The following is a 22,269-nucleotide window of genomic DNA, read 5'->3' as shown; positions in this document are numbered from 1 at the left end:
TGACTTTGATTTCTGGTCAAACTGCAAATATTTTTTCCATACCTGACCTTAACTAATTGTATATCACTTATACCGTATAATACATGTTCAATCATGAACATTTTGCTGCCTGTACCATTCACGCATATCATTTTTTGTTTCTTTCATTGTCAATGATGAATCTGAATCTATGCCAGAAAATGAGACAGATCTGATTGGGAATGTACAATGAACTAACAAGATGAATGTACAGACGTTATAAAACAATTACATAATATAATATTTTACAAAATCAAAGTTCAACTGTATGTTTTTATTATGCTCAACTAAAACAAGTGGTTGTCAAAAAAAAAAAAAAAAAAAAAAAAAAGTTCTCTTTTGAGTGCATATACAGGGGTTGGAGAATAAAACACCTGGTTTTAGGATGGTGTAGGGCAGGGGTACTCAAGTTCAGAGGCCAAGAGGGCCGCATTTTAACCAAATGAAACGCGAAGGGCCACAAATTATAACTTGGATCGTAAGACTTTTATTTGGGCCTACTTAAGACAATATTTGTAGTTTTACTGTTTATTTACTAAAAGTGCAGTTTTTAGGGCCTGGCTGTTGTTCACTGGCTGATGAGAGTTTGTCCATAAGACGAAAACATTGCACTTTTTTATAGTCTTTTTATACTCCATTGCACCTTTTTAACACTTTTTATAGCACCTATTTATACTCAGAGAATAAATGTTTTATTATTTGTAATATTATTACCTACCTTTTAATTTGGTCAGAATCCAAAATATATATATATATATATATATATATATATATATATATATATATATATATATATATATATATATATATATATATATTAATGTTCAATCGCAATTTTATGAATTATCTAACTATAACCAACGTTGTAAACATAATAAATCAGATATTCTCCGTGAGCTCAATGATGTGATGACAGATCTGTAATGGGAGCGCTGCTTGCTTTCTGTTTATAACACATTGACATTAAGAATAAAAGGTGTGTTTTTCATGCTGCTCGGCAACTTACACACTGCAAAGTTTGAGGAATGTCAACTGCATTTCATCATGGAAAAATAAGGTTACTTTGTTTTTTACTTGCGCGCACATTCTCGAGCCTTTGGTGGCGTTCACGAACACAAGTGCTCGACACATGCGCACTAGAGAGATTAATGCTTGTCTAGTCTTTTTCGCTCAAATAGTTACAATAAAATCTCTTTGTACTTGTTTAAAATTAGAGTTGCTGGTATCTTTTAATCCCCTCAAACGAGCGCTCTTCAACACGGTAGGTGTTTGTTGTTACTCTTGTTCTGTCTTCTCCGTTTCTTTTCAGACTGAAACAACAGCCCATTTCATTGCTGACACCTTGTGGACAAACTAAATTAGTGCAAAAACTATTCAATGCGCGCGTGCAAAGTGCCTTCAGTTTATATTGTTCTTTGCGGTTAGAAAAATTGTGCTGCGCGCGCACACTATACGCGTTCTCTGCTGATGATTACAGCGTCACGTGCACTGTACGCCTACCCTTGTGTACGTGTAAAAAAAACGAAGTAATATTCACGCTAATTTTGATCGCAAATTATAATAAAAATACATTTATATGTAGCATGATGCGGGCCACAAATGTAATGCTGACGGGCCGGATGCGGCCCGCGGGCCGCCTGTTGAGTACCCCTGGTGTAGGGTCTCCTTTTGTGTTCAATACAGCATCAGTTTGTCTTGGGAATGACAGATACAAGTGGCCAGAGGAATTTTGAGCCATTCCTCTTCCAGAACAGTGTCCAGGTCATTACGTGATGCTGCTGGAGGAAAAAAATTTCTGTCTCGCTCCTCCAAAATACCCCAAAGTGGCTCAAAAATATTCAGATCTGGTGACTGCGCAGGCCATGGGAGATGTTCAACTCCACATTCATGTTCATTAAACCATTCTGTCACAAGTCTTGATGTGTGTGTTGATGATACATGGCCCCACCATCAGGGTATAGTATTTGAGTATAATATTATAATTGATTAGTCCTTTGCAGTGATGCATGCGCCCATCAAGAAGTGTACGGAAATGCCATGATATTGCAGCCCTATCCATCACTGTGGGCAGCAACAGTCGGGTGTTGAGCCTCTCTGGAGCTTCTCCACACCGTAACTCCCACGGATGTGAGAAAGACAGTGAAGGTGGACTCATCAGAGAACAATATATGTTTCACATTGTCCACAGCCTGCTGGCTCCAATGAAACCAACATTTGGCATTGGCGTGAGTGACCAAAGGTTTGGCTATAGCATCCCGACCATGAATACTGACTCTGTGGAGCTCCCAACAAACAGGTTTGGTGGAAACAGGAGATTTGAGGTGCGCATTTAATTCTTTTTTTCTTTCCTTCTTTTCTATACAGCTAGGTTTTGTGTAAATTTAGTAATGAAAACACTAAAATCGTGTGTGCAGATTTATTTATTTTTTTAAATAAAAACACCATCTTTTAACATTATAAAATTGTTTGTAATTATGTTACATTTTTTAAAGAATGGTTTAGTTATATGTTCATCAGATCATTTTCTTACCAAGAGGCACTTTGGAGCACCAAGTGGCCAATTTTGTTAAAGAAAAAAAACTTTCAGATTATATAATATAACAAAAACCTAATTTTGTGTTATATTATCCTCAAACTTGAAACATCTTAAGACTTGTGGCTTTGGGCCCAGTTTATTTCTAGCATTCACAGGCATCTTTATTATTTTATTTTTTTAAATAATAATAAAAAGATGTTATGCAAAAAACATTTTCATTCCATTAAATTTCTAACTTTTTTTTTTTTTTTTTTTACTTTTTACTAACGTTAATTCTGAACTTATATCAACTACTACTTTCTACTTTCAAATGATACCACAGCTATTTTCATACTCCAAATGGTTTAGAAAACAGTAGGGCTTTTCACAGTTGAAATAGTTAACCCTGGGTCATTCTAAACCCCGGGTAAACGGAATCCTGTGTTATCTTACTTCAGGTTTCACACTCATAATTTACCCGGGGTTAATTAATCCTGGGTATTCATAAGCTGACATTTCACATTGTACATTCATAAACCCTGGGTTAACGTTCTTATTTGCATATTTGCGGTGTCAGTGTAATTAATTGGATAAACGCAGCACGCGACCTGTTTACATAGGCTAGCTCTAGCATTGCACATCCTTTACCATCGAATTTATACTGAATGGACATTTCAGACTATAAAAGGTAAGCATGAAACAGTCTCTTCTTCAATCAAATTGTTGCGTTTTCTGTCAGCATTTGACATTTTTCCTCTCAAACGCTGAGTTTACTGTTTATATACAATGTACAGTGTTTCCATGACAGTCCAAAGCAGGCAAAGTACGTGATTGGTTGTCTGTTGCTAAGCGTCAAGCTGTAACATTAGTTTCACACTGTACAAGAATGGCACCACAATGTGGGGTTAACGGTACAAAAGCAGTGCTAAACCTGCTCGGGAGTAGGGCTTCATAACCCCGCTTCTAAATTACAAGTGTGAAACGTTCTTTTACCCGTGGTTAAAAGCAGTGTTTAGAACGAAGATAACCCAGGGTTAAGCGCAGTGTGAAAAGCCCTAATTGGACTTCAAGCATGTAATTTTCCTGTTTGGGGCTCAAAAGGGTTCAAGCGCCTCAAGAGGTTCATCAGATGTTTCTATACAACAGATGTTTTCCAGATGAAGCTTTCTTTAAAAGACATCTTGGAGACGTACGTGTGGTACTGAGGTCTATTGTCGTAGATGTTTTAACCCAAATCTCTCCTATACACTGCTCTCCTCTTTCTCTGTCTGTCTCTCTCAAACACTCTGTCACACTTTTACACTTATTTTTTTTTTTTTACTCGCAGCCTCCAGCTTTGTTTTCAGTAGAGAAGTCTCTTACAAACTGTGTAAAAGCGGGTCATCAGCACACACACATCCTAGTGCGGAGCAGAGACAACGGTCCCCCTGCGGTGAGCTCAATGAGCCCTGGCCTCTCCGCTCTCTGCGATCACAGTGCAGCCGCGGCTCCATCCTCCATCTCTCCCACCGCCTCAGACACAATCTCTCATTATCACCCCTCAGCAGACTCCGCAGGATGCAGCGCTGCCCCGAAGAGCGCAGGGAGGGAAGACCGCCTCTGCGCCGCAACTCGAGGGGTTTAGAACCACAGCCAAGGGGCGGGACCGCCAAAAAATGGCAGATGTGCCTCAGCAAGATACACTGAGATGAATGAAAGGCTTGTGCTAACGTCTGACTGCATGTGTAATGTCTCCTCCAGAGCATATTAAGCATTTCCTGGCAAGTGTAATAGTCGTATAATATAGTCGTGTCATTTAAAGATTTAATTGAATAGTTTTCAGTATTTATTTACCGGTGTGTCATCCAAACAAAAAGACTGAAGAATGTAGGCTACTCTTTTTGACTTAAAGATGAGTCTTTTTTACAAGATATAATTTAAGTTTATGGTGTCCCCTGAATTGGAGCATCATTAACTATGCACTGATTCAGGCTGCGGCCCCTTTAAATCACGCGCTCCCCGCCCCTGAGTTCTCGACTATAATACAGTGCATTTACAAAGTTTACACAGCTAATATAACCCTCAAATGGATCTTTACAAGATGTTTGTCATGCATACTGCATGCATGCGTCGGATCATGTGAGTAAAGTATTTATTTGGGTGTTTACATTTGATTCTGAATGAGTTTGAGGCTATGCTGCGTGGCTAAAGCTAACATTACACACTGTTGGAGAGATTTATAAAGAATGAAGTTGTGTTTATGCATTATACAGACTGCAAGTGTTTAAAAATGAAAATAGCGATGGCTCTCTTGTCTCTGTGAATACAGTAAGAAACGATGGTAACTTTAACCACATTTAACAGTATATTATCAACATGCTAATGAAACATTTAGAAAGACAATTTACAAATATCACTAAAAATATCATGTAATCATGGATCATGTCAGTTATTATTGCTCCATCTGCCATTTTTCACTATTGTTCTTGCTTGCTTACCTAGTCTGATGATTCAGCTGTGCACAGATCCAGATGTTAATACTGGCTGCCCTTGTCTAATGCCTTGAACATGAGCTGGCATATGCAAATATTGGGGGCGTACATATTAATGATCTGTTATGTTACGTAACAGTCGGTGTTATGTTGAGATTCGCCTTTTCTTCTGAGGTCTTTTAAACAAATGAGATTTATATAAGAAGGAGGAAACAATGGAGTTTGAGACTCACTGTATGTCATTTCTATGTGCTGAACTCTTGTTGTTCAACTTTACCAATATTTTTGATTCTAGGGCACCTTTAATGAAAGTGAATGGGGAATTCAACTGTCAAGCTCCAATATGACAAAAAAACACCAATAAAGTATCCCAAAAAAGTACTCGTCATATTCCAAACCTTCAGAACCTAATAACTTTACATGGCAAATAGACAGATTTAAGGTGTTATTCACTGAAAATCTCAAAGGTGACCATGAACGATTTATCCATTTTTAATTGATGTGCCCTCATAATCTTGAATCAAAATATCTTCCCTTCCCTCTTGCAACGACATCTCTTCTCTGATGATGAGGGCGGGGCAACCTGTCAATCACATGAGATCCACCAATAGCAGACCATAACCATCCAATCAATTCCCCACAGATAAAATTAAGCCCCGCCCTACATTTGTTCTTGTTCCAGAAGCTGTTTCACTGGGATATACTTCACAATAGGTAAGAAAATATGAGCGCAACTTCTGTTTCATGACGACTTTAATGTCGCAAGATTCTTAGTCAATGTTGTGTTAATCTTGTTATCTAATTTACTGATGAAAAAATGTTAATGAAGGTTTTTTGATTTTGTCAATGGTAACAATCTGCATCATACTGATAATTAAATCAATTAAAACATACTGTTGACAAAAAACAAACAAAAAAAAAAAAAAACAAGAACCATGATATTAACCAAGCACTAACAATGATTTTTGAAGAAAAATCTAGAAAAAACAAAATGACAGTCAAAAATATGTGGATTGAGTTAAAACTAAAAAGAGTGAAAAACGGTAAACTGAAGTCACCAATGAAGCAAAGTCACACACTAGTCAAAAGGTCACATTTCCATAACACACTAAAACAACGACGATAAAAAACGATTTCACATGGACAGTTTTCACATGATGTTTAATTATTATAATTCATACACCGATCAGGCATAACATTATGACCACCTTCCTAATATTGTGATGGTCCCCCTTTTGCTGCCAAAACAGCCCTGACCCGTCGAGGCATGGACTCCTCTAGACCCCTGAAGGTGTGCTGTGGTATCTGCACCAAGATGTTAGCAGCAGATCCTTTAAGTCCTGTAAGTTGTGAGGTGGAGCCTCCATGGATCGGACTTGTATGTTAAGTACATCCCACAGATGCTCAATTGGATTGAGATCTGGGGAATTTGGAGGCCAAGTCAACACCTCAAACTCTTTGTGCTCCTCAAACCATTCCTGAACCCTTTTTGCTTTGTGTCAGGAGCATTATCCTGCTGAAAGAGGCCACAGCCACCAGGGAATACTGTTTCCATGAAAGGGTGTAGATGGTCTGCAACAATGCTTAGGTAGGTGGTACGTGTCAAAGTAACATCCACATGGATGGCAGGACCCAAGGTTTCCCAGCATCACACTGCCTCCACCGGCTTGCCTTCTTCCCAGAGTGCATCCTGGTGCCATGTGTTCCCCAGGTAAGTGACGCACACGTGATGTAAAAGAAAACATGATTCATCAGACCAGGCCACCATCTTCCATTGCTCCGTGGTCCAGTTCTGATGATCACGTGTCACTGTTGTCTCTTTCGGTGGTGGACAGGGGTCAGCATGGGCACCCTGACTGGTCTGCAGCTCCATACGCAACAAACTGATGCACTGTGTATTCTGACACCTTTCTATCAGAACCAGCATTAACAACAATTTGAGCTACAGGAGCTCGTCTGATAGATCGGACTACACGGGTCAGCCTTTGCTCCTCACGTGCATCATTGAGCCTCGGCCGCCCATGACCCTGTCACCGGTTCACCACTGTTCCTTCTTTGATAGATACTTTTGACAGATACTGACCGCTGCAGACCGGGAACACCCCACAAGACCTGCAGTTTTGGAGATGCTCTGACCATCACAATTTGGTCCTTGTCAAACTCACTCAAATCCTTACGCTTGCCCATTTTTCCTGCTTCTAACACATCAACTTTGAAGAGAAAATGTTCACTTGCTGCCTAATATATCCACCCACTAACAGGTGCTGTGATGAAGAGACGATCAGTGTTATTCACTTCACCGGTCAGCGCTCATGATGTTATGCCTGATCGGTGTAAATTAGATGCCATTTTATTTTATTTAAGTAAAACTAACTTACAAATGAACCAAGTATGTCAATGAAATATTGACAGAAAGCAAGTCACGTGGGTTTGGAATGACCTGAGGTGAACGATTTCATTCAAACTGAAGCTAACATTGATGGCGAGAGTGTGTGATGGAGGATGTTTGTGAACGGTCTGTAAGAGTGCCTACCCTTCTAGGGCCGTATCGCCTCGATCCCATGTTGATGCCGCTCGTCCATCATCATCCCATAGTCCTCCCAAGGAAAGAAGACAAGCACAGCCTCGCCAGTTAATGATGATGATTTACACGTGAAATGAAGATGTATGACTGCCGTTTAAATTGCGTTGGTTTTCCGGAAAACTTCATCTCCCTTTGCGCTCTGTAACAACATCAGGGGCCGACGCAGTTCGGCTGAGTCAGTGTTCAAACAGTCAATATAAAGTTGCAACAAATACATTTTTTGTCAACTGCAAAATGCTTTTGCAAGTTCAGACGTCGACATTTTCAGAGACATCCGCTGGGAAACAGAAACCTCGATCAATCGCTACTAGAAATGTCACATCCGAGTCTTTTGTCACCATTAGCCAGGAAAATATCAGTTTCTGTGATGAATAAGGTTTTCTCCTCAAAGATTGTCCACTTTCTGAATGACATTTGTATAATCTGTGACATGAACTTCACGATAACATCACGAACATGTCCACATTATGTTGTTGTTATTTTATTCATTAGATTAAGTAAAGACTCCCATTCAAAAGTCTTTTTTTAAAGAAATTGATACTTTTATTCTGCAAGGATGCAAAATATTGATAAAAAGTGTGAGTAAAGACACTCCGAATGTTAAGATTTCTGTTTCAAATAAATGAACTTTCTAGTCAAAGAAACCTAAAAAAATAGGTTGTTTGTCATGTGTTTTAATGCAATATACGTTCTAAAGGTTTGTTGGATGAATATACAGGTAATGTATTATAACTGTGGTTATTCATGAGGCCAAACAATGCATTATGAGGCATAATTAAAGGGTTAGTTCATAATTAAAGGATTAGTTTAATTACTCACCCTCATGTCGTTCCACACTTGTAAGACCTTCGTTCATCTTCAGAACACAAATTAAGATATTTCTGATGAAATCCGATGGCTCAGTGAAGCCTCCATTGACAGCAAGATTATTAACACTTTCATTGTCCAGAAAGCTGCTAAAAACATATTTAAATCAGTTCATGTGACTACAGTGGTTCAACCTTAATGTTATGAAGCGACAAGAATACTTTTTGTGCACCAAAAAAACAAAATAGCGACTTTATTCTACAATATCTAATGATGGGTGATTTCAGAACACTGCTTCATGAAGCTTCGAAGCTTTGTGAATCTTTTTTTGATTTGAATGAGTGGTTCAGAGCTTGAAAGTCATGTGATTTCAGTAAACAAGGCTTCGTTACTTCATAAGTGTTGAATTTTAATAGTTTACATGACTTTGGCAGTCATATGCGCTCTGAACCGCTGATTCAAAACAAATGATTCGTAAAGCTTCGAAGCTTCATGAAGCAGTGTTTGGAAATCGCCCATCACTTGATATTGTGAAATAAAGTCATTTTGTTTTTTTGGCACACAAAAAGTATTCTCGTCACTTCATAACATTAAGGTTGAACCACTGTAGTCACATGACCTGTTTTAAATATGTCTTTAGTAGCTTTCTGGGCATTGAAAGTCTTAAATGTCTTGATGGCAATGAAGGCCTCACTGAACCATCGGATTTGATCAAAAATATCTTAATTTGTGTTCTGAAGATGAACGAAGGTCTTACAGGTGTGGAACGACATGAGGGTGAGTAATTAATGACAGAAGTTTCATTTTTGATGAAAATGAACTAACCCTTTAATGCATTAAAGTTACTTTTATACTGCATTAAACATAAAGCCTTTAAACATTGTTTAAATCCAGAGAAATCAGTTTTAACTAGGGTAACATGCCTGCATTGCCTGTTAAAGGATTAGTCCACTTTCAAATAAACTTTTCCTGATAATTCACTCACCCCCATGTCATTCAAGATGTTCATGTCTTTCTTTCAGTCAAAAAGAAATTAAGGTTTTTGAGGAAAACATTCCAGGTTTATTCTCCTTATAGTGGACTTCAATGGCCTCCAAACAGTTGAAGGTCAAAATGACAGTTTCAGTGCAGCTTCAAAGGGTTTTAAACGATACCAGATGAGGAATAAGGGTCTTATCGAGAGAAACGATCTGTAATTTTGGAAAAAAAAATAATACAACTGTATATGCTTTATAAACACAAATGATCACCTTGCACGTGTTTCCGCTTTCCGTATTCTTTAAAAATCTTACGCTGTATGTCCGACACCTTCCCTATTTTACTTACGGAAAAAACTGTTGCCGCGTTCATTCCTTAAGTTGAATTATCAGAAAAAGTTTATTTGAAAGTGAACTAATCCTTTAATGATGTCATATTTGCGTTACCCTCGATTATTGATTTTACTTCCGTAAAAACCATGAAAACACCAAAGACTCTTTAATAGATTGTGTTTTATTAGACAGGCGAGCATCTGTTTGGATACTTTTATCAATAGAAAACGAATTATTGTTATATAGCTCAACGATTAGTCTTATTGTTTGCATCTCATTTTCTTGATTTACCACTTAACGATTGTAAGGCCGTTTGTGGCGACCAGGGCGGGCGAGAGCCGTGAGGGAACGGCGCGAGGCCGGTGGCGCGAGTGTTAATGAGCTTCACCTGGGAGGCGCACCGGCCTCTTCACCAAGTTCCCTGTGTTTTGTGTGAACCTGTTGGACACGGCTGTGGAGAACATCACAGGAGGACGGAGGGAACATCAGCAGGGTCAGGCATGTGCCATGGTGCTGAAGGCCCTGCAGTCTAAAGATTTGAAGAACCTGATGTCTGACGTTCGGAGAACTGAGCTACATCAGAAAGTTGTGGATCAGCTCGCTAAGAGTTTTGAAAATGTGCAGTGTAAGAACAAAACGAAAGTAATGCCGGCAGACCCTCACGGACGTCTGCCGGCCACACAAACATAATAAAACATAAAATAAAGTCCAGGCGTGGTCCTCTCTCGTCCTCCACGGTAGTCGCTCCTCCTTTTATGCTCCCGGAGCTCCTCCGTGAGGGACTCAAGGCCGATGCGCCTCCCAGGTGAAGCTCATTAACACTCGCGCCACCGGCCTCGCGCCGTTCCCTCACGGCTCTCGCCCGCCCTGGTCGCCAGACCGTTTAAGAATGGAAATTGATACTTATGACTAATCGTGCTCAAATTTGTTGTTCAAATTCCGTGTGAAAGACAAACATCTTGGATGACATGAGGTTGAGTAAATACATTTGAATTCTGAAGTGAACTAATCCTTTGAATACTAATCCTTGAAAGTGTTACTGGATGTTTCTAAAATAAATTACATTTTAAAATATTTTCAAATAGAAAAGTAATTTTAAATTGAAAAAATATGTCAATACTAATGATTTTACTGTGTATTTAAACTAATAAATGCAGCTTAAAAAATCTCACCAAAAAGTTCTATAAAATACAATTTTATATATATATATATATATATATATATATATATATATATATATATATATATATATATATATATATATATATAATATATATATATACACACAGACACACACACACACACACAAATAATACTTGCATATATATTTTAAGGAAGCACAATACAATTTATTTTGTTGCTTTTTTCCCTTTTGATTTCATTGTAAAATGTGACCTGATGTTTTCATGAGATTCACCCTGTGATGTGTCTGATGTGTGATGACAGCAAGCCAGTGATTCTATATGGACAGATCATATCTGCAAGCTCATCACAGACAGGAAACAGGAAGGAACTCAACCATAATTCTATCTCAGAGATAAACAGCAAGAAAACAGCATAAGAACACTCAGAACAAACTCCTACCGCGAGTAAAAAGGAAATGAAAAACTGCTTTTTTTTCCCACATTTTTTATTTATTTCTCTGGAGGAATGCTTGAACTGTCATTAAATAAAACCTGTACAGTATTTACAGTCATATATTTTACACCCAGTTTGGTCGCATGCACATGTAACAAAAAGAAAGAGGAACTCTGTACAAACATTTACATTCCTTGGGAGGAGTCAATGCGATAAAAGGCACCTGTGACCGTTGTTGGTATACGTCCCGCTGCGTTTCACAAGCCCTCAGCGGTTGCCTAAACCATCAGCTGAACTCGAGCTGAACGCCTTGAAATTGACTGATTGTTCTGACAAGCCTTTAATTTCAGCCTCTTTTTCTCTATTACTTAAATGTCTTTTCTAATCTGCGAATTAACTGCATACCTGGGTTGCCAGGTAACTAGAAAGCACCCATTCAAACTGATTTTTTTTTTTTTTTTTCAAAAAAAAAAACAACGCATAAGGCATTTAAAAGCAGCGTTTTGCGATGGCATGATGTTCCACACACTGAAAGTGAGGTAAGGCGTCAGGCGTATTGCAGTGCAGCCCTGTGCTTCAGGCTGGGAGAGACAGAGAGGGCGTAAGGCAGCTGGGCGACACCTTTGGCATTACAGCGGGGCAAAGCCGCAGGTTGACGCTACGCTGATCGTTAGACAGGTGTCGACAATCTCCCCTGTACAGAAAAGCTTTCCTTTAAGATTCTATACAGATGTAGAAGCTTATACAGCATGTCCATGCCATGCATCACTGACCTAGAATACAAAATGTAAGCAACAGTAAAGCTACATCACTAAACGTACCCCCGGTAAACTACTGCTGTGAAGCTGAATGCGTAAGAACGATAAACCCCAGAAGCTTCAGATGCATTGAAAGTTAAGACCGTCTTCAAGATGAGCACCAGGAATTGCAGGCCACTGACTGGCATGGCTGTAAAAAGCGTGGAGTATTTAAGGTTGTAACTGTCAATCTCAGCTGCAGCCTTGCGAACCAATGAGCTTTCAGACACAATGGAGAGAGAGAGAGAGCTGAGAGGCTGAAATTATCTGTGTGGACGACGTGTTATGGAACTGTATTCGCAAACCAATTTCACAGTCTTTAAGTCCTAGCAATACCGCGCACATTTTGACAAGCTCCTTTCCAAAGAATATTACAATTGTACCAAAAATGCTTCAAAATGGTATTCAAAACAATGCTTTTTCATTTCTAAAATGAAATGAGTTAAAGACGCGCAGTCTTTTATAATCTCACTAATGAGGGGCACTTATTAAAAAAGGGTTGACCCTGTGATTATTAGAATAGAACACACGGTACACACACAAATTCGTAGAAACAAACAGAATGAAATGTGGAAATTGTACGTAAAATTATTGGCGTAAGTTGTTGCGCTGAATTAAAATGCACAACACGTCTTTGCGAACAACTTTGTTAAAGGGATAGTTCACCCAAAAATCTCAAGCCATCTGAGGTGTATATGACTATCTTCTGTCAGCCAAACACAATCAGAGTTATATTTAAAAAATATCCTGGTTCGTTCAAAGCTTTATAATGGCAGTGAATGGAGGATGAGATTTTGAAGCGCAAAAAAGTGCATCCATCCATCAGAAAACGCACTCCGCGCGGCTCCGGGGTTTAATAAAGGCCTTCTGAAGCGGATCGATGCATTTGTCTAAGAAAAAGATCCTTATTTAAAACTTTATCAAGTAAAATAATGAGCTTTTGGCATGACAGCCATAGGCATTCGACTAAAAAGCGATAACTTCCACGACGTAGTACACAATGACATGACGTTCTACGCAACGTACTTGTTATAACGCATCGATTCACTATGGAAGGCCTTTATTATCCCCCTGGAGCCGTGTGGAATATGTTTTATGATGGATGGATGCACTTTTTTGGGCTTCAAAATCTCATCCTCTATTCACTGCCATTATAAAGCTTGGATATTTTTTTTTAATATAACTCCCGATTGTGTTTGGCTGAACGAAGAAAGTCATATACACCTCATACACCTTATGGAGTAAATTTTCATTTTTGGGTGAACTATCCCTTTAAGAGACAGAATTAGGCCTGTTGTTCGTTTCGCTTGAACCATAACCAGTACAAACATACAATTTTGATTCATTTTTGGGGGTTTAGAAATGTGCAAGTGATTATTTAAACCAAACTTTGGTAACACGTTTGATGTCGTATATTTTGATCTCGCTTTAAGAACAAAACACACAGACTCATATTAAAAAAAGATGCAAGATGGAATAAAGCAGCATTTTTCACAGTTTTGAAAACAAAAGTTCTTTGAAGTAGATTCTCTGATCATTATTTAATAAATTTGGCCTTATTATAAAAGACTTCACAGAAAAGATCCAAAAACAGTTCTTTTTATGAGCGCATCACTCGGATTCAAAAGGAAAAAAATGGATAATTTAGTCAAAAACACCTTGTAGTGTTAATAGTTCCACGTTCTGAAATCGCAAACTTGTATATAATCTTAATGAGGATGACATACTGGCTTAATGACACTACTGTCAAATTTAGAAAGGTGTATATGCAGTGAACCACTGGCAGAAATCTATTAACCTAAAGGTTAAGGAAGCCCCTACTGCATACTTCCTCATGAATATGTATATATGTATATGAGCTTTACATTATACAAATGACTCCAATCTAAAGATTCGTCCTTAGAAACACGTTGTAGTGGCTTTAAATGACTGACAGCAGCTTTGCCACATCACAATGTTTTCGAAAATACAGATCGAAAAAGGTAACTTGCAAATTTGATCAAATCTCTTGTCGTAGCTTGGGAATCCCGACTCCTGCAGCGCTTAATGCGCGATTATCCATGCTGTGGGTCGTTCATCAGATAAAGCACATCCCTGTCGACTGGAAATAAGAGCTTCCTCCTTACAGCAGCTCGTGTACACGGCTGCGTTCAGGTGGTGAATTGCCAAGGGCTGCCCAAAAACCTTTGTGATAGATGTGTTTCATTAAAAAAGACTGTAAATCTGGGATAGCCCGAGAAGGGAGTGGCGTGTGGCACAGCAAGATTGATGGCGTAAAACTAAACAAAGTTGCATGTGTTCTACCAAGACAAGCTCGCAAACGCCCACATACCCCCATCAGGCACGCCATATCCTCCAATGCAGAGGAGGCTGCTTCCTATTTCATTTAATAGGGTGTGAAACTCTGAGAGGAGGACTGGAGAACACACTGCCTAATTTGACCTACTTTAACACGGCTGGTTTTATCATGGATGCTTGTGCGGGAGAGAAGAATCATCAATGGATGATGTTCTTCTTAGCATGATTTACATCTTATTAGGGCGATTAAAGGGATTGATCACCTAAAAATTGTAATTCTGTATTCATTTACTGAATTTGTTGGTGTTCCAAACCTGTATGACTCTTTTTGTTCAATGGAACGCAAAAGGGGAAGTTTAACAGATTGTTCCAGCTGTTCTTTTCCATATAATTACAATGAACAGGTGAAGTCAAGATCCAAAAAGTAGTCCATTTGACTTGTGCACTATATTCCAAGTCTTCATAAGGCAGATTTAGGTGATAAACAAACTAAAGTCATTATACATGTGACGGATCTTTAAATGCCATATTTGAATATACATGGACAAGAATCAGAGGTGAAACAGATGATTTTTATTGAGTAACTAGTTGAATTATAAATCAAAAATGGACTGTGTTGACAGTCTTCCAAATGGTGTTGTCAAAAGTACCGACTTCGGTACCATGTTGGTACTGAAATTTAAAAAATGTGATGCCTTGAGCACTGTTGAGTTGATTCGTAAACACCTCTGATTGGCCATCGTGTTCACGCGCTCAACAGATATGTCTGCGATTGGCTACAATGATCAACGCTTCAGAAACATGTTGTAAATAGACATCAATGACGTTCTTACACGCGCTTACACACACGAGAGCGTTTGAAAGCACCGGTCTGCTGATAGACACCTACTTTCAAACGCTCCTGTGCGTTGATCATTGTAGCCAATCACAGACATATCTGATGAGCTCGTGAACCCAATGGGCAATCAGAGGTGTTCACAAATCCACTCAACAGTGCTCAAAGAGTCTTATTTTTTACATTTCACTACCGACTTGGTACCGAAGTTGTTACTTTTGATAACACTACTTCCAAAGTCTTGGAATAAAGAGCAACAATTTTATATATATTTTTGCTCATTTTTGAAACTCAAAAGCTGCACCTCATGTGCCTTCATTGTACGGAAAAGAGGAGTTTGAACAACCTGTTAAACTTCTCCTTTTATGTTATACTGAAGAAAAAAAAAAGTCATAAGAATTAGGAGTAAATCACAGTTTTACAACTATCCCTTTAAAATGATACAAAACATAACATGGACCAGACATGCAGAGCACCAGAAAAAAACATCAAAAGACATTGTGCAAATTTATCTAACACTTCTGTTAAGCGTTATAGAGGGGTAGCCGTAATATAGAAAAAATATAGAGCTAACAAAATGACCAAATTTATATCCAGCAATCCAGTGATAGATTGTCTGAAATTCCGTTCGTCGTACCAGGACTGTGTCCAGCAACATGAAACAAAGCCTGCTGAATCCTTTTCTACTGTCCTCAGGGGATCGTTACCTTCGATCAGACGCTTGAGCCTGAGGAAGCGTCTAATTCTGCCTAAGACTGTCTGCTAGTGTCACTAAACTCTACAGTCCCCCGATGAGATGGGCTTATTACAAAATGCCCACTCAGCAGACTCTGAATCCTGCTTTATACTTCTGAGACCTCGGTTCACACATCTAGAAGACAATAAAGCTGGAATCCTATCAGAATCAGTGAATTCACACACAAAATCTAACTTTAAACCTGAGGTAGAAAACATAAAATTCACAGCAGGATGGAGTGAACGAGTTTAAAAGCAAAGGAAGCCTGTCGGAAGAGGGCTGTACAATGTTTGTCTGTGGTTAAGGAAGCCATTAGTTATTTGAAAGGTTCAGAGAATCCCCCTGAAGAGGAAGGCATTGAAAAACATGGTGGTCCATACTATTGCACAATGTTTTGAGGGAACGTGGGACTGGGATTGATGACGACTCTGCGTCTGCTCATCCTTAGTAAACACAAAAGGTGCCACTCTTCTGGATACTGAGAGGAAATGATTCAGTTTCTGGTAACAGGTCAAGGCTAAAGTCATATGGCTCTCTAAAGAATAAAAAAAAAGTGACCTTGGATTATTCTGTTTCCTTGATGTGATAAATATTCAGAAGTAAAATCAGCAGCTACAGATGAAGTCATCTCAAGGACTTGTTTTCATTTAGACAGGAAGTGAAGGAGAACACTTCACTGTACAGATAATATAGTTTCGGCATCACCGAAATGGCACCTTAAAACATCTAGAAGAAAGCAACCGGCAGTTCCTCAGACGATCACCGGATCATATTCCTGGGACTCCGTTTGCAGCCGGCTGAAAGGGTTGACGGCTGTGTCTCATCTCCTTCAGGCAGGTCCTTGAAACTGGCCTTCTGGTTTGAGGCGGCTGACCTCTGGACTCCTTTCCAAGGTCGGTTTCAGACACCTAAAGTTGCGGCATCCAATTATCCCAAAAAGGCACCATCGATAACAAACGTTCCAAACGGAGGATCTTCACCTTTTCTTCCCCATCTTCGGCTTCCAAATCTTCACTCTCATGTCACTGTGGGATGGAAGAAACACAAAGAAACAGACATAAAATGAGAGGTGGAGGAGATGCACAAGGCCAATAATCAGAAAGACAGAGACTCTCGGTTGTCTGAATCTTCAGACACCGTCACTGTGGCTCCTCACATTGAAGCGATGGCACAGACATCAAAACCAAGAGTTCACAAAGGGAACCGCCACACGAGTCCCTGCTCTTCTCACCAATTAGGCGCATGCACTGCTTTATCCCAATAAAAATCAAAACCCTGCTGTGTGAAGCAGCCAACAGAACCACACGCTCGCATCTTAACTAACACTGCATCTCTGAGGAAAAAGATGAGCTATGAATCGCAGCGTGATGCAAATTAACTAGTCATTAGTTTGGGATAAATAAGTGTATATATACATACATACATATATATAGAGGTGACACAACACAAAATTTCCCAGCCAATACCGATTGCTAATTATTCAGAATGATATCAGCCAATGCAGATACCGATTTCTTATGGAGAAAAAAAACTCTCCCAAATAATGCTGCAAACTATACAGAGAACCCTCTCATTTGGTACACTATAATACTGGCTGCAATTAACAACAGATGTATTATATTAAACTGCTATTTATTGTCAGATATAATAATTACACCTAAATAAAAACTGAAATGTTTGTATACAACTGAGTTGCACATATAAGGTAGTTTTCATAAGCACTTTTTTATTTAAACATGCATATATAATTAATAGTAAATACGTTCCTCTCTAGTGTTAATTTATAGCGAACTAACGAACTGTGAACGCTGGATAACATTCCTGAGCTAAATGCAACGTTAAGTGACATTGTTCACAAGCTGTTTTATTGACATCTTTCCTTGGTTGAAACCATAGACTGTAAAAAAAATACATCTTAGCAGCGCGTCACCGCACGTCACTCCCAGATAACTGAAAAAGAGGCGGGACGTGGTAGTAGCCCATGTGACTGGTTGCTAAAACCACGCCCGCCTAGCTCGACGTGACCATGTTAGCAGGAGCTATAAATAATATAAAATTCAAAAACAATTGACTTGTTGTATAATATCAGGCCTTCATTTTAAGCTTTCATTTAGTGATGAGGGATTTTTTTGCTAGACAAAGAGCAGGAGAAATACCAAGCCAGTTTCAGAGCCAGCAAAAGCTATGAAAAGAGTGACTGGTTGTTGTTCTCACTGCATCTACCCACTGTAGCCAAAGTACAATAAACTCAGTTAGCCTTTTCCAAAGCCCATATTTACAAAATATAGATTCTGGGACTCAATACTCTGGTCTAATGAGACCAAATCAATCATTCTGGATCTAACAGCATCCAAAATGTTCTGGTGCTGCTAGAGGAGGAGTGCAGTGAGAAGTGCCTGGTTCCCACAGTAAAGTTCAGCGGTAGTAAAGCTCTTATATAGGGATGTATGAGTGCTGAAGGTGTGAGGGAGTTGTACTTTATCAATGCTGTCATGAATTCCCACAGCACTGTGTAATTTAATACACAAACTTGAAACAGAAGAGGTTACCCTTTCCTCATTCCCTGCATTGTTGGGCATTTTTTCAACATGACAGTTAGGATATGCATTCTCCGAAGGTGAAAAACCTTCTGTGGACATGTACTGCACTCAATCTTAACACTCTTGAGCGCCTGTGGGGGATTCTGTAGAGACGAGTTGAGCAACACTCCCCATTAAAGATCGGGGCATTTAAGGAGCTCATCATCCAGGAGTTAAACAGAACAGATGTGACAATTTGTCATGAACTTGTACACTCCGTGAAGGGTCTTAGAAGACCTCAGATGACCAACACCTTTGAAGAGATGGCGCCAACTCCTGCGAGGACTTCAGATGACGCAATATCTGGATCAACATGCACATTCCCAAATATCTATATATCCTAATTATTGTTAATATGTAATTCATTTTTCCAGGAGCTCATTGCTTCTACCTTCAATTAAACTGCTAACAGTGATTGTAAATTAAATTGCCTAAATTATTACATTATTAGCTAACTGCATTCTCTAAATTGTAATGTTGACATCCATTCTCTGTAAAGCTGCTTTGATGTATGTGTCGTGAGAAGCGCTATACAAATAAATATGAATTGAATTGAAGGGTCAGAACAGTATATTTAAAATTATGGAGGGCATACTAAGTACAAGAATATTATACATTTGTTGAATTAAATCTAGGGGTGTACTCATTTCTGCAATCCTTTATTTAAACAAAATTGGCTAATTTACTTATTTTATGGCTATTTATGACATATATTTCTCAGTTTTTATTTTGTATATGTTTAATATATTTTAGTTTTGCCATCTTTCTATGAATGGTATTAGTGATCATGTATCATGTTGTATTTGTTCAGAGGGGGTGTACTCATTTATGCTGTGCAGTGTGTGTGTGTGTGTGTGTGTGTATATATAATATATATATATATACACATATATTATATATATTATATTATTATATAGTGAATTAATCTTGTTTTTAAAAACAAGATTAATTCACTTGAGAAGCAAAATTACTATTAAAGATAATAAGGAAAAATATAGCTTAAATTAAATTAATTTTTATTTAACCCAGAAGAAATGTGTTTTTTCTGTAAATAAGTATAAATCATGCACAATTTCATGTGGTTTTAAAAAAAATGGGATATGAAAAATGTTTCACTAAGAATGTTTTACCCTAAATTTCTAGGTCTTGCTAAAAGCATTTCTGCTTTAAACAACAGCGGATCCTGCAGTGGATCCTGGTAAAACTACACCAAGTCTGATAAGGTGGTGAGGTAAGATGTATCTTGTGGTATCTAGACCTTAACTACAACCAATTAAAAGGATTTACACCACCACTGCTGAACACAGTTAAGGGAACAATACGTTTTTATTACTCTCTGAAAGATGAGCACACTTGAGCACACCTGAAATGGGGAGAAAAACAACAACGCATGGAGTCTAATTAGTACAGTTCCTCTTTATTGGCCCAAAGTGAAAGAGCCAAGGGAAAGTTCTGTGGGATCAAACATTGGAGAAGTTGGCCTATGAAACGAAACTGGTGCAAAAACAGACAGATGCACACAGAGATGGATGATATACAACTGACAGAGTGAGAAATAATTGACAACAACAAAATGACGCAGCTGAGCCGTGTAGTTTGTTCTCAGACATTCTGCAGCTTACGTCCCCTCGAGTGCATTCGCACCGCTGCCGCTCAACGTGTCTTTAACCTTCAAGAACTGTCACGCCTTTGCTCAAGTATCTGCACTGACTGCCAGTAGCTGCCAGAAACAAATTCAGTTTGACCAGCAATGCTGAAAATGACCCAGTCAACCCGCTGGTGTAAACTGCCCAATATCTCTCTTTTCTCTCCAATATAGCAAAGCACTGAAAAGCCAGATTCTACTAAAAGAATCAGTCTATTTAATGAATCAGTTCCAAAAAATTATTTACTGATTTTAACATAGATGCTTATTTTATGCTTATATATGACTATATATATATATATATATATATATATATAAAATGTGTATATATACACACATTTTCCCCAATTACTCATTTTAAACTGATTCGTCGCATCATTAACAAAATTATTTGAGTAGAACTCACTGACTGGTGAGTGTTCTTGTTTACAACATTGCACATTTTTTAATCATTTTGTAAGCATAAGAACATTTGCATGGAAGATCAGCAGAGAGAGCGTCATTATCTGTCACTTCGGAGGACCGGGTTACAAATTTCCTGTCTACCTCTAATTATACTGTATCTGTCAGTAAAATATTGTAACGCTTACTATTTCCATGTGGTATTTATATCACAAGAACTTCTGCAGCAACAGCTCCTTCCGTTTTACTCAGCACTGTGTTGTAGGTTCTTGTTTTTTTTCTTTTCTTTTTGTTCCTCTCTTGCAATGTGAAGATCTGCTCACTTGATTTAATGAACAACATCTCATGAATTATTCCAGTAGAATACAGCTAGAAACTCTCGTTCTCTCCCTAAATCTTCACTCATGTATCTCTCGTGGTCTATTTTTAATTTTCAGGGGGGACTTTAAAGCCAGCATGAGATTAAAATGGACAATTCTTGATATTTCAGTATAATATTAATAATATTCAGGAATATTGCAGTATTTATGATAAACGATTTATCTGCGCATATATTAGTGCTGGGCAACGATTAAATATTTGAATCGCGATTAATCGCATGATTTTTCTGCGATTAATCGCAGCATGCGCAAAATTTAATAATGAAATCAAAAGTAGTGTATTGCGTAATTTTATTCTTTCAAAGTACTGCTGTATGAACAAAAGTGCAATAGAGAATACGAACCAACGTCACGCCTCGTTGCATGCCGGGGCGGCGTCGCCATTTTGACAGGATCGCCCTCTATTACTCGTACTGAAATTAATACGGATTCTTGCTTACCTTTTGTTTTGTTTCTGCCATTAAGTGGAACGTTAACAGTTTTAATGGTATCGTTTGCATGGAATAGAAGCTATTTTATCGCATCTCATGATCATTTTATTTATTTTTTCACTGAAGTTTTGTAGGATTTCGTTTACAGTGTTGATCTGTTTACCGTGTCGCACGCTGGGCGCTCACTGCTGCTTCAGCCATCGTATGAATATCCAAATAAATCTATGTAATTAACACACTGAGAAAAGTCGATTCATTTATTTGTTGGAAACGTTTAAATGATGCTGAACCGAGCATATTGAGTAGGCCTACAACTGTTGTCATTGTAATCCCCCTTTTCCATGATCACAGATGAGGAGAATCAGAGATATGGGTCAAATTCAGCGGACAGACGGACACGAACACACTGTATTTTTATATTTATTTTAACAAATGACAACCACACTAAGTTACCTTTATAAAACAGTTATGAAGAAAATTTATAAAATGGTTACATTTTAAGTGATACTGAAAGTTTATATTTTGGTGTCATCCGTTTTTGTGCATGTGCTTTATTTGTAAATAGAATTTGGTATCTTTAATATCAGTCTAAGTGCATTAAGCGTTTTCTTGAGATGACACGAGAGGAAACCGTTTAAGATATAAACGTGCTGCATTCATATTTTGGGCTCATTTGTGTATCTCCACACAGTATGCTTTAATAAACATGTACAGAATTGTTGGTCACATGAAGCGTTTTGTTAAGCATTTGAATGTCCCCGTCAAGTTCTGCTAATTCACGAGCGCAGTGAGAGTCAGACTCGCAAAGGTAATGTTAATTATTAAACCAAACGAAATCAAAACGTTCAAAAACACTTAGCAATGTGATTCTTTTATTGAGTGA

General features: G+C 38.3%; 1 protein-coding gene across 9 annotated transcripts in view; it reads right to left on the bottom strand.

The window, feature by feature from the left end:
* Positions 1-22,269, bottom strand: part of LOC137021752 (copine-5) — a 349,050-nt gene that overhangs the window by 214,411 nt on the left and 112,370 nt on the right. The window contains exon 33 of one of the 9 annotated variants that reach the window (XM_067388642.1): positions 13,243-16,974. The exons of the other annotated variants lie outside the window; for them this stretch is intronic. Coding sequence (XP_067244743.1) covers positions 16,926-16,974 — 49 coding nt within the window. The 3' untranslated portion in view covers positions 13,243-16,925. Of the gene's footprint in view, positions 1-13,242; positions 16,975-22,269 lie in introns of those variants that run through there. 9 annotated transcript variants of the gene reach the window in all.

Source organism: Chanodichthys erythropterus, chromosome 6, assembly GCF_024489055.1.
Source record: "Chanodichthys erythropterus isolate Z2021 chromosome 6, ASM2448905v1, whole genome shotgun sequence".
Lineage (NCBI taxonomy): Eukaryota > Metazoa > Chordata > Actinopteri > Cypriniformes > Xenocyprididae > Chanodichthys > Chanodichthys erythropterus.
The sequence above is the reverse complement of the archived record's forward strand: the minus strand, read 5'-3'. Positions and strand labels throughout refer to the sequence as shown.